Source organism: Saxophila tyrrhenica, assembly GCF_035928015.1.
Source record: "Saxophila tyrrhenica strain CCFEE 5935 chromosome Unknown scaffold_12, whole genome shotgun sequence".
NCBI classification, from domain to species: domain Eukaryota; kingdom Fungi; phylum Ascomycota; class Dothideomycetes; order Mycosphaerellales; family Extremaceae; genus Saxophila; species Saxophila tyrrhenica.
In genome coordinates, this window is record NW_027041744.1 from 46,387 (window position 1) to 58,805 (window position 12,419).

The 12,419-nt window shown below is 54.7% G+C and overlaps 7 protein-coding genes across 7 annotated transcripts; 3 read left to right on the forward strand and 4 right to left on the reverse strand.

Annotated features, from left to right (window-relative positions):
• Nucleotides 1-75: 75 nt before the first annotated feature.
• On the reverse strand, nt 76-1,142 carry LTR77_007562 (uncharacterized protein; the record flags this gene model as incomplete). Its single annotated transcript, XM_064804799.1, has 2 exons — nt 76-981; nt 1,035-1,142. The coding sequence occupies 2 exons, from the start codon at nt 1,140-1,142 to the stop codon at nt 76-78; spliced, it is 1,014 nt and encodes a 337-aa protein (XP_064656641.1).
• A 439-nt stretch (nt 1,143-1,581) lies between these two features.
• Nucleotides 1,582-2,572, reverse strand: LTR77_007563 (uncharacterized protein; the record flags this gene model as incomplete). Its single annotated transcript, XM_064804800.1, has 2 exons — nt 1,582-1,971; nt 2,027-2,572. The coding sequence occupies 2 exons, from the start codon at nt 2,570-2,572 to the stop codon at nt 1,582-1,584; spliced, it is 936 nt and encodes a 311-aa protein (XP_064656642.1).
• A 1,237-nt stretch (nt 2,573-3,809) lies between these two features.
• LTR77_007564 (uncharacterized protein) lies at nt 3,810-5,597 on the forward strand (the record flags this gene model as incomplete). The annotated part of the gene is made up of 3 exons (XM_064804801.1): nt 3,810-4,521; nt 4,575-4,632; nt 4,694-5,597. 3 exons carry the CDS (start codon nt 3,810-3,812, stop codon nt 5,595-5,597), a joined length of 1,674 nt encoding a protein of 557 aa, XP_064656643.1.
• Nucleotides 5,598-5,780: 183 nt separating this feature from the next.
• Nucleotides 5,781-7,934, reverse strand: SUP35 (translation termination factor GTPase eRF3; the record flags this gene model as incomplete). Its single annotated transcript, XM_064804802.1, has 1 exon — nt 5,781-7,934. The coding sequence occupies one exon, from the start codon at nt 7,932-7,934 to the stop codon at nt 5,781-5,783; it is 2,154 nt and encodes a 717-aa protein (XP_064656644.1).
• Nucleotides 7,935-8,414: 480 nt separating this feature from the next.
• On the forward strand, nt 8,415-10,568 carry YRB30 (Ran-specific GTPase-activating protein 30; the record flags this gene model as incomplete). Its single annotated transcript, XM_064804803.1, has 2 exons — nt 8,415-8,967; nt 8,989-10,568. 2 exons carry the CDS (start codon nt 8,415-8,417, stop codon nt 10,566-10,568), a joined length of 2,133 nt encoding a protein of 710 aa, XP_064656645.1.
• Nucleotides 10,569-10,814: 246 nt separating this feature from the next.
• On the forward strand, nt 10,815-11,519 carry LTR77_007567 (uncharacterized protein; the record flags this gene model as incomplete). The annotated part of the gene is made up of 2 exons (XM_064804804.1): nt 10,815-10,834; nt 10,928-11,519. The coding sequence occupies 2 exons, from the start codon at nt 10,815-10,817 to the stop codon at nt 11,517-11,519; spliced, it is 612 nt and encodes a 203-aa protein (XP_064656646.1).
• A 29-nt stretch (nt 11,520-11,548) lies between these two features.
• Nucleotides 11,549-12,389, reverse strand: MRPL6 (54S ribosomal protein L6 mitochondrial; the record flags this gene model as incomplete). Its single annotated transcript, XM_064804805.1, has 2 exons — nt 11,549-11,922; nt 11,978-12,389. 2 exons carry the CDS (start codon nt 12,387-12,389, stop codon nt 11,549-11,551), a joined length of 786 nt encoding a protein of 261 aa, XP_064656647.1.
• Between the last annotated feature and the right edge of the window lie 30 nt (nt 12,390-12,419).

Below are 12,419 nucleotides of genomic sequence, written 5' to 3' on the forward strand. Positions count from 1 at the left end.
TGGATTGGGAAGCAGCAGGTACAACTATCAACGTACTCGTACAATACTATACAACCCCATCTAGCAGAGAGCTATCTACTCATAAAAACACGCCTCAGGCTTGTGAACACATATCTTCCCGCTCGAGTTAGATTTCAACACCAATCTCGGATCCTTCTCGCTCGCCTTGATCGTCTTACCCTCGACCTCCTTCTCCTTCATCAAGATCTCTTCCACACTCCCGTCAACGTATCCGGGCATCGCTTTCCAGGTCACCTGCTGGCCTTCCTTGGGCAAGCGGTCTGCGGAGCCACGAGGCGCGGGTTCTTCGGCGTTCATGTGTTTGGAGCCGACTTTGCCTGGGGGTGCGTTGCCGCCGTTCTTGTTCGAAGAGGTCTGCTTTTGCTTCTTGTTGGAAGATGGACCGTTGGAAGTCTGCTTGCGCTTTTGGCCGGCGGAGGGTTTCGAATCCTCTTCGTCCTGCTCGGCATCGTCTTCGCCCTCATCTTCCTGGTCATCATCTTCTTCCTCGCCATCGTCGTCCTCACCGTCCCCGTTGGGATCCTGGTATTCCTCCTCGCTGTCGTCTGCCTCGGCGGCATCATCACCCTCACCCTCTTCCTCTTCGTCCTCCTCGTCTCCATTCTGCTGCTGCTCCTTTGCCTTCTTCTCCTCATACTTCTCACTCTCCTCCTCATTAGCCTTCTTCCGACTTTGCTTCGCCTTCCCCGTATTCTGCACAAACTGCTTGCCCTCCTTGGACTCTTCTTGCTTCTTCTCATCCGTCTCCTCCTTCTCCTTCTCACTCATATTCTCCCAGGCTTTCTTCGGGAGGTACCGCTTCTCCGTTCCATCTTCCTGCTTCGCATTGCCGGAACCTTCTTTGGTCTGCCATTCCTCTTCCGACCACTTGGAGAGATTCTTTTGCGATTCGTCCTGCTGGGACTTGTCGGTGTTGTAGCTGCCGCCGCGCTTCTTGTATTCTTGGGCCATCATCTGAGCCTGTAAATCGGATTAGTCGACGGACTTCGGTATGGCTCGAGAGGACGGCGAACCTTGCGCGCAGACCATTGCCCTGGAGCGCCGCCTTTGTCGCTCTCTTGGATCTCCTCCTTGACCTGGTCGCGGAGCTCTGGGTCGGTGTACTTGTCCTTCGGAGGCATGATGATCTTAGGGCTTCTCGTGCTTCAAGAGAAAAAGAAAGTGATCGAGCAGGATACTCTTGACAGTACAACAGACGACAGTATTGAAGTGTTGCTAGGCACGAGCAGTCAATGGGGCGTTAAAAGGACTGAAAGTCCTACCTTGAGCCTACATGTGTGAAGCAGTTCCGAACCAGACCCCAGCCATCCCCGTCATTGACTTGCACTCAGAGGACAAGAATGTCGCACGCATCATTGACATCACCATCGTGGTGGGAGAGGAGTCGAGAGGATGGAGATTGAGTTCAGATGGCAGATCTCCGATCTGCAGGAACGATCGTGGAAGACCAATGACAGCACAGCATTCGAGGTCTTTCAGTGGACACAACGAGAGTACTTGGATACCACAGATTGCTTGTCGTCATATCGACCGCAAGAGAAAGATACAATCATCGAACCATTAGAAAGCACCACTTCTCTCCCTACCCAGATCGCTCTCCGCAGCCTTTCTCAGAACTTCCACAAGCTCAATTTGACCTCTAGCAACCCCCTCTTCCTGTACCATCTCCTTCGCGATAAGTCCGCCGGGAAGACAAGCCGCTGTCATCTCCGCGAGCTCGTCCGCATACTGTGCAGGCACGTGCTGACCGAAGAAAGCCGGAAGTTGGTCAGGCTTGATGGCATTGATCTTGACCTTCTTTCCAGTGACTTCTTGGAGTGCCGACTGAACGTCGAGGGCGCTGTAATCACGCGGACCACGCAGGTTGACGCTGTATGGGCTTGATGGTAAGGAGTTACCGGTGTCTAGCAGCTGTTGTGCGCAGACCTTGCCGATGTCGTCGAGGCTAACCTAGGAGACAGTCAGTGTTCCGCATGACAGATGCTTGGAAGACTAAAGAGCTTACCACCGCGATCTCATGATCGTCTGGCGTGATATAGGAATCAAAGTACGGCGTGTCCGCTTTCGCCGTGTCCAAAGCAGAAACCCAAGTCTCCATGAAGAAGCCCGGCTTGACAACGACAACCTCAGCCGCGCTAGTCTTCAACGTCTCGTCCGTGACATGGTTGATCGACAAGATGCCAACGCCTTTGTCATTCTGTGCTCCCATCGCGGACAGAAGAACTATCCTCTTGACCCCAGACGCTGTCTCAAGTGCAGCTTTGACGTTGTTCGCTGCGTTGCGGCCAAACTCCGATGAGTCCGTGCCATCATAGGTCGGAGGCGGAATATAGAAGACCGCATCAGAAGTGCTAAAGTCCAGTCCAGTGCCACTGGAGACATCACCCTTCACGGCCTTGAAGTCGGCATGGCTCGTGAACTCTGATGGAGCCTTCGAGACGTCCCGATACACGGCCTGGATGAGCGGCGGCTCTCCCTCCGCGAGCAAAGACCTAATGGTTTCCCGGCCGGCTTGCGTAGACGCTGGAAGGACGGTGATCTGGAGAGGCATCTTGTGAAGGATTTTGAGAAAGGTATGAGGACAAGAAGAATGGACTGGGAGCATGGGAAGTAAATTGTGACTGTCTTACCGTTCGACAAGGTCTTCGCAGGCATGCTTATACTCGTCGGCATGCTTTTGCCTGGCTCTCTAACGGAGTTACAGACACGTTTCGAATCTTTCTGTTTACATCAGCAGAGGAAGGCAACAGGTCTTTTGTCTTGGTCGGGGGAGGAAGAAGAGAAGTTTAACCTGGAAAATGTATACCAAGCCATTGGCGATGTGTATTTGCGGCGTTCGGGGTTCGGCGTTGTGTTCAGCTGCCTCGCTGGCTTTCGGGATGGAAATCTTGTGCAATTTAAGGTAATGACCTTTTACTTCACGTCCATCAGAATGCTCTTGCTACAACAGCCATATGGGACAGGAGTGTCGAATGTTCACCAATGCATCCGCTATCTGTTGATGGCAAGCCGCCTTTGCTCAACGGACGCGCAACTCGAGGTTGCGACTTCTGCAGGTAAGCATCACACCACCTCAGCCCATCTACGTACCCGCTCCTGCCGCTCAAGCAGAAAGACTGCTCAGCCCATGCTGAATGGACGTGCTGGTCTGCGACGATCAAGATCCTTTTTCAGGCGTTCGACGCTGAAAGACCACGGGCCGTCCAAGTCTTCAGAAACCGAGCGAGCAGTACCGTCTTCTGGAGCACGACAGGACGGTTCAGATACCGTCAAGTGCGGTTGTATGGCACTGCATCGCTCGTGGCGAGCTGATGGCTGAAACACATCAGCTGAGAAGAGACTGCCTGCCTGTTGCATTTTGCACAGAGACCCAGACGCAGGCGTGAGCTAAGGCTCCAATGGCATTTGAGCACTCTACAGGATGTCTGATGCGGAAGAAGAGAAATCACCTGATCTTGAAGTCGTCTTCCGGAGCTCGAGTCTGCAAAGGATACGTTTCTCGTCCATGGCTGACAGCTACCAAACGACAGCCCAGCCCCATTGTGCTGTGGCAGGCTGTGGCAGGCTGTGGCAGAGACAAATCGTTTCTATGGCGTGAGAAGACACGTACTTGCCTCACACCCACAAACTGTCAGCCGTGCAAGCTGAGACTCCTGTTCGCTGCAGCATGGTCCGGTAAGTACCCCCTCTCCAGCTATAAGTCATGCGATTATTCTTCGAACACATACATCTCCTCTTCTCTCTTCTCTTTTGCGGTGTTACTTTCGCAACACATCGTGCTATGTGCCATGGCCACCATACAAAACTTTAGCGGCCTTCAGTACCCTAACTCGAAGGACCCTCTCCTTCAGCAGGCCTGGCGCAACAATAACTACCAATACGCCACCTCCACTCATCAAATTGACCATGATATGCATCCCGGACTGATTCTCCAACCGAAGAATGAACAAGACATCATCACTGCTGTTCGGTACGCAGAGGAGAAGAAACTAGCCATTGCCATTGCAAGCGGTGGCCACCAGTACAGTGGAGCATGCTCTACCTCCGGCTCAAACATCCTTCTCGACCTCAAGAAGACTTTCCTGGACCCGAAGAACGACTTGCGCATCTTGCATAGGGAAGAGGTCCAGCAGATGGTGCAGCGTGTGATCAAGGACCCAGAAATCCAGCAGACGAAGAACGACAAGACCTTCGTCAATGCGAGCGTCAGTTGGAACTTGGGATCGTTCAATGGCTTCCTGAAGCAAAACAAGTTGTTCGTTCCGCACGGCCAATGCACCGATGTGCGTGTCGGCGGACACGCTCAGACTGGCGGGTATGGCCAGCTCGGTAGGAGCTTCGGGCTGTTTGGTGATCATATCTGGGAGATCAGACTGGTCGACCACAATGCAGAGATCAAGGTAGTCGACAAGGCGTCAGATCCCGAGCTCTTCTGGGCAATCTTAGGGGGCAGTCCGGGAAACTTTGGTGTCATTACTCACTACACTATTGAGGTACACCGTGAGTACATCGTAGATTACCACACTTCTTCCGACAGCGACTAACGTGTCCAGGTGATTCCGAGTACGACTTCATCGGTGCCGACGGCCCACGAGGCATCAAAGCTGTCTGGTAAGCCCAAACACTCAAAGCCACCTCACACCGTACGAAACACCAGCTGACCCTTCCACAGGTGGTACAACCAATCAACCGTCGAAGCCCTCCTCGACAAAGTCGCCGAAATGGCCGACACCCCCGACTTCCCACGCAACTACGACCTCTGCGTCAGCGTCCTAAGCTCCGACTTCCCCCTCCTCCACCTCGTCCCCGAGCTCGACGGCATCATGAAGCGCGACCACCCGGACATCTTCGGCTACGACGGCATGCCGTCCTGGCCACCCTGCATCATCCTCTACGCGCAATGGGCGCCGCTCGCGGAGAATGACCGCTATGACCCGAAATGGTTCGCCGACTTGGCGAATGCCGGGAAATGGCGACTGCACATCGATGAGTTCGGCAAGGACACGCCGAAGCGCATGTCGGAGATGACGGGCGAGTGGATTTTCAGGGACATCAGGGAGTTCGACCATCCGTATGAGAAGAGGTCGTACTTGACCAACAGCACTACTTTAGGACGGGATGGCTGGGTGAAGCAAGTCTCCGACCGCATTGACGAGATTCTCCGCCCGTCGTTCAAGGAGGAGTTCTTGCAGTGCTGGCTTTCGTGTCAAATTCAGTGTTTTGGTGGGGAAAAGTCGATGTTCTGCCGGAACGCGGATAACGGGACGAGCTACAGTTGGCGCGACTCGACGGTGTGCTGCGTGCTGGATTGTTTTGTGGAGTCGTCGTATAAGCACGTGGCGGAGAAGTGGCAGGAGGAAAATGATAGGGTTATGAATGGGCCGCAGGGGTGTTTTAGCAGGCAGGATCGAAGAGTGCTTTGGGGTTCATACGGGGAGTTTGATCTTCACAAGGCTAGGAGGTATTATTATGAAGATGACGCGAAGTATGAGAGGCTGCAGAAGGTAAGGGCGAGGGCGGATCCGGACGGGACGTTTACGGCGAATACATTTGCTGTGAGGCGGGCCGGCACTTGAGCATGTTCGGGGTGGAGGGAAAATGCCATCATGTACTGCATCGTGAAGTCGTATGGACAGTCCGCCGAGCTCCACGAACTCTCTAAAATCATGATATGACCGAAGCCACCTACCCTATGCATTCATCTAACCCATCAATGCCATGTCATACAGACAACTCCCATACTCTGCCATCAGCTCCACCTACGTCCCATCCTGCACCTGACTCGGATCCGTGATCAATTTCGTAATCTTGCCAATCGCAATCGTCTGCCCCTGATCTCTCAACGTAAACCGACCCAACTGCGGGTAATCCTCGAACCTCTCGACGCAAACACTTCCCGCCCCACCGGTCACCTCCAGCCTTGCGATGATGTTCATGCCTTGCTTCGCGAAACCAGGCGGCTTCTTCGATTTGCGGTTCGTCTTGGGCTCCAGCTTGTGTAACAGCGAGGCGAAAGTGACCTCCTCCGTTGCAGAGTGGATGTGGAGCACGCAGTTGAAGCCGGCGGAGAGGATACTCTTCAGCTCGAGCAGACGGATCTGAGCTTCGAAAGCTGCGACGCAGTGGACAGGTCGCTTTGGGGAGCAGAGTACGAATCCGGGGTAGATGTCTTCTTCTTCAACACCCTTGATGCGGATACGGACTTGTTCGCCGCAAGTGGCGTGAGGAATTTCGTCTTCAGTCTCGCCGTAAAGGGCGGAGATGGAGATTTCGGCTTTGTTGGGCATCATTAGGTATTTGTTCTCCTTCTTGATGACGCCGGCTTCGACTTTGCCTTCGATGAGAGTGCCCATGTCGCGATACTTGGCGGCGATGGGCATCATGAAGGGGGCGTTGAGCTTGCGCTCGAGTGTCTGCATGGAATCGAGGTATTCGAGGAGAGCTGGTGCGTCTGCCCACGCGGCCACGTCCTTTGGTACTCGCTCCTTGATGCCGAGAGTCTGTTGAGCGGCGATGGGCATGAAGACAAGGTCGGTCTTGGGGTTGTAGCCGAGACCCTTCAAGAACTGGGTGAGCTTGCTGGTACATTCCTTGTACCGGTCTTCGGACCATTCGACGGTAGGATCATCCATTTTGTTGACCACGACCACAAGCTTGTTCACGCCTTGGGTCTTGGCTAACATGGCGTGCTCTCGTGTCTGACCGCCCTTCTCGAAACCAGTCTCGTACTCGCCTTTTCTAGCAGAAATGACCAAGATACCCACATCAGCCTGTGAAGCGCCTTGTACCATGTTTGGTACGTAGTTCTTGTGGCCTGGTGCGTCCAGAATGGAGTATCGACGTTTCTCGGTCTCGAAGAATCCTCTGCCAACCTCGACAGTGATACCCTTTGATCGCTCCTCCTTAGTCTGATCCAGCGCCCATGAAAGGTACCATGACTCTCGTCCAAGATCTTTGGCTTCCCGCTTGTACTTCTCCATTGTCCGCTCGTCCACCATGCCAGTAGCATATAGAATACTGCCACCCAGTGTACTCTTACCAGCATCAACGTGCCCCAGAAAGATGACATTGACATGCTCCTTCCCGTACAGCTCAGACAACGCCTCCTCATCGACCTCCTTCTCTTGCTCTTTGGCTACCAGGTCTGCTTTTCGCTGCTCGAATTTAGCATCTGCCCGGGATGGCGATGATCGTCCAGATGCCGTGGGAGAAGTGTTTCCACTCTTTTCCGTAGCGGGCGCAGATTCGCCCGTCTTTTCGATTGCTTTGGCAGCAGTCACCTTCTTGCCGCCAGTGGGCTCGGCGGGCTTGGATTCCTCCTTCGGCTTTGCTGCAGGTGGTGTAGATGCGCCCAGGGAGAGTACCTTTGCGCCGCCAGCAGACTTTTCGACCTTCGGCGCGGCTGCTCCTGTGTCTGATGCGCTGAGTGAGAGCGTCTTCACGGGTGCCGCTCCACCCGCACTCTTTACCGGCGCAGGCTTTGGTGCTTGGGCTGCTGGCTGCTGCTGTGTCTGGTTCGCACTCGGCAATGCTTCCCCTCGTTTGGCAATCATTGGGGTCTGCCGTTGGTGTGGAGGGACATACGAATGCTGCTGTGGTTGCTGAGGCTGCTGATATTGCTGCTGGCCATATTGCTGGTATTGCTGATATCCAGGCTGCTGTCCGTAGCCGTACTGCTGGTATTGCCCATAACCTTGCTGACCGTATTGCTGCTGATATCCATTGTACTGTTGCCCATAGCCATACTGCTGGAATTGCTGTCCAGGTTGGAATGTCTGAGCACCGGGTTGGAAGCTCTGTGCGCCTGGCTGGAAGCTGTTGCCGCCCTGGAAGTTCATCTGCCGTTGGGTCTGGTTGGCGAGGTCTTCGTCCCTCATCTCATCCTCCCACGAGTCGGGCTGTCCGTTGGCCATGATTACGAGTCAATCTTCGTCGTCCAGCAAGGGTAGTGCGTGCCGCTCGTGGGCTACTCGGTACTTGACACCGCCTCTTGTCGGCGCGGTGGCCGATGTCTTAGCAGATCTTTCTGAGCTGTGGTGTTGCACCGTGGACGAGGTTGTATTCCGGCGTGATGAAGAGTTGGAGTCGTCGAAGCTGTTGAGGTAGTCGAAGTGAATGTTGGACATTTTTGGCGGCGAAAACGAGGGATGTGGGGTGGTGTGGCGCTGTGGCTGAATCACGTGCTCACCTGTTCTTTTCGCGCTTCTTCTTGCAAACGAAAAACATTCACCGATAGGCAGCTACAGGGAACTTCTTATGCTTCCTGTACCTCTACGGTGTGACTCAACAACACCATGAGGTCTTTCTTCTCCGACATTCCTCCTCGACCCGACTCACATCACAACATATGAGTCGAGCTCGATCCCCAGGCACGAACAGTCCGGGAATCAACCATGGACGTTCTTCTGGGCCGGGTCACCTCCCAGGCCATGAATTATGCCATCCGATCGGGCGTCACGATCACCACCACATACGCCATCAAGCAATGCGCACGCCTACTCAAGGAAACGCCCCGTTCGCAGGCGCGCGATGAACTTCGTCAACTGCAGCTACGTCTGGAAAGCAAGATTCGTATCATCAGTCCCGCGATTGACATGATCGAGCTCATCTCGGCCAGAGGCAACACCAGTCTGGAGTCTGCCGTCTCGCTTACCAAGGCTATCCGATACGAGATTCAGTGTCTCGGTACGCGATTGAGCGACGCTGCGAACGATGAGAGGTCAATCAAGAAGCAGTCCAGCCAGGCGAAGGTTCGACAGGATGCGGAAGCCCAACTACAGCGCATTATTAGGACCATCAAAGCCCTCTTGACGAAGATTGACGACGCTATCCCCTTAATCAATCTGGCCATCACGACTTCTGGTGTGAACCTGAGCACGAAACTCTCTGGCGCCATTAGCCCCAGTCGCTTACTACAAGCGTCTACGTTCCTCACTGCAGCGGACAGTAAGTTTGCCACTCAGCCAGGAGCCAGGCGCGTGAAGGTCGGTCCAACATACACGCTGAGTCTGTACATGCTATTTGCCGGACACACAGGGCGGGAAGAAGGCGAGAGGGAGATGACGTGGAAGGAAGTCGTGCACAAAGCGAAGGTGAAGCTCGTAAGAGTACCTCTGGACGCATTGTACGATTTACCAGGTGGCGGCGCAAGTGCTGTGAACGGTGGTTTGGTTGCGGATGAGGGTACTATTCCTGGAGAGGGGAAAGCAGGAGAGTTCGCATATCAAATCGTCATTATCGAGGACCTCGACGACGATCGCGTGCACACCTTCGACGATGGCGAGGTACTGCCTGGCCCTTTCGAGGATGTGGCGAATGCCGGCATTCGAGACATTGTGCCTGTTCATGAGATATCAAAGGTCTTCTACGCAGACACAGGCAAGATCCTCAACATCCGCGGAGATGGCGACACAAATAATCCTGTGCTGCTGCTCAGGAGAGATGTTCATGCTGAGCCGCCGAGGAGGATGATGCATCGGTCTCAGATGGGTCAAGATGCGTACTTTGACGATTCTGTTATCGGAGAGACTGAGGTAAATGGCGCTCAGTCAGAGGTCGATGCCCAGATCCATCGCGAGTCTGCACCCAACACTCCGAGCAAAGAGTCTCCAGCTCGAATCAACGGCGAGAAACTTCACACAGCCTGGCGGCTCCCTCCAGACCTCGATCCCGAATGGCTGGCCTTCGAAGTCTACACCGAAGAACCCGACTCTGAAGAAGACCCAGAGGAATTGTCGTCTCGCCCAACAAGCAGCCGGGAGGACTCACCAGCCACGACCCTCGCAGGCGCACTCTCCAAACTAAACTTCCGCGCCTCAACCCCAACCTCCTCTCCAGCGATCAACGGCGCCCACCTCCCCACCACCTCACCGGCCCGTCCAGCCCCTATAATCAAAACCAGCCTCTCCCTCCTCGAAATGCTCCTCAAACTCACCGCCCTCCAGCAATTCCGCCAAGAATCCCATCTAGCGATCGAAGACGAACTACTCAACTTCTTCCTCGAAGACAGCTCGTCTGCTGGCGCCGGACCGGACAAGGACTACCGTCAGCGGCTGAGACATGACGCCGTGAAGCGAGTGGGCTTCGATCCGTATGATGAGAGCCCGATCAAGCGGCGTGGAGAGACATACTTGGAGCATGCGAGGGGCAGGGCAAGTCCAAGGCCTGAGTTCGATGCTGGCGCTTTCACGGGGCAAGGGTACGGGGAGTGGCGGGAGGATATGCATGAGCCGATGTCGAGTCCGCCCGGCATGGTTCGATCGTCAATAGAGGAGGGTGGAGGGATGCCTTCGTCGCCGTCGCCTATGCCGTCAGCGCCTGTGTCTGGTTCGGGAAGGAATGGATCAAGAGGTGGTACGCCGGCGCAGACGAGGAGTGGTGCGGGTCGGACGGCTTCGCAGATGTCGTTGCTTGCTACGCCGCCGAGCACTGCTGGGAGTCGTCAGCACTTCCTACGCGCGCAGAGCGAGCCGAAGGTCAGGAGTCCGCTTGGGACATCTGCGGAGGTCAACAAGGGTACTTCAGGATCTGGTGGAAAAGAGCCTTAGGGCCAGGCCTACTACGACAGACCGCGAAGGGTCAAGATCAGGAGAAGATGACTGGAACGTTACTACGACTTTGCTTTTTGCTTTCTACTGCATGGCGAAGCGTATGGATAGAAGCTCAAGGGAGCGTTTTCGTCGCGGTATACCCATAGTGAGCATAAAAAGTGTACAGCAGCAAGGATACATATGGCACGTCAATTGTCCATACTTGTCTCCATCTCTTTTTCTTCATTCTCGCAGCTGCTCTCGATGCTGCCTACACTGGTGGCGTGATCCACGAAGAAATCCAAGCTCTGGAGACCAAGGCTTTCGACGCGATCTACGACGCGCTGACCGATCTCCTGATCCAGCTCGCTTACGAGTGCATACGGCGGTACAACGAGGACCTCTCCTCCTGTTCTTGCTCCTCAAGACTCAGAAGAGGAAGTCGACGAAGCCAAACTTCCACGACTCGAAGAGGAAGAGCGGAAAGCGAAGAAGTTCACACGCCAGCTCAGAAAGGTCAGCAAGAAACGCCGCGGTTTCCGCGAGTGGCTAGACGAGCTTTACGAGTACTACGAGTACGCTACATCGGAGATGGCTACGAAGGAAGAGCAGCAGGCGAAGCTGAAGACGCATCTAGCGATCACGCCAAAGACGGTCGGGTTTCTCTATGATGCGGGCTACACGACGCCAGCGTCGCTCCGCGAAGCCACGCCGAATGAAGTCGTTGCGAAGCTTGCTGAGTTGCCGGGATTGGACTTTAAGAAAGCGAAGGCGTACTACCTGCGTCCGCTGCGGAGGATGGTGATGTTGGGTGATATCGAGGACCTGGACGAGGCGAGGACGGTGGCGGCGAAGTTGCAGAAGTGGTCGATTGTCGAGTTGGTGCGGTTGGGGGTCTGGGTGGAGGGGTTTGATGATCTGAATGGTGTGCAGATTCACGAGAAGATGAAGGGCTGTGGTGCCATATGATACAACCGTATGAGTACAGTGCAAGCCGTCTACTTGATCTTCTTCGCCTTCAGCCGTATGGTCTCGTCGTTGACGAAGATGCCCTTGCCCTTGTATGGTTCTGGTTTCCTCCATTCTCGGATCTCTGCCGCGAACTGCTTGACCACTACTTTGTCGATGCCTTCCAGTAGTATTCGCGTTGGCTGCGGACAGCTTGCTTTCACGCCCATGGGGACTGGAAGCTCTATCGGGTGCGAGTAGCCGACTTTGAGGGAGACGAACTTCTGGCCTTCGAATTCAGGCTTTTTCGTGATCGCTTTGCCTTCGACGGTCGCTCGATAGCCTACACCGACGAGGCGGAGGATAGCGGTGTGGCCTTCGCTGACCCCTAGGATGTGGTTTTGGAGGTATGCTCTGGTTGTGCCTGGAACATAATGATCAGTCACAGCCTGTTGTCACATGCTTCACATGTAACGCACCCCACATAGCCTTCTGCTTTTTATCATTCGCATCCAATATACTCAGCCCATATGTCTTGCCCTCCTCACCAGCCGTGATGTCGATGTAAGGCGGTATCTGCAGGCTCATCTTCCCCAACGGCCCTTGGACCTCAACTTTTCTGCTCGGTTCACTGCGGCTGATGCTCCGGCCTTGCTTCACTTGAGGGGCGTCGAAGATGGTGAACGTGACTTCGGGGGGTAGTGAAAGCGGCGCGCGGCCGATCTTCGAGCGGCATGGTGGGGAGGTGGTGAAGTGAGCTTGCTGGCAGGATGGGGGGTGGGTGAAGGCCGGGACAAGGAAGGCTGGCAGGGTGACTTCTTGCGTCGTTCGTGGTGCGAGTGTTTTCCGTAATGCTCTTGATGAGCGCGCGCAGTGTATTAGAGATGCCATGGTCGTGTTGCAGAAGATGAAATGATGGTC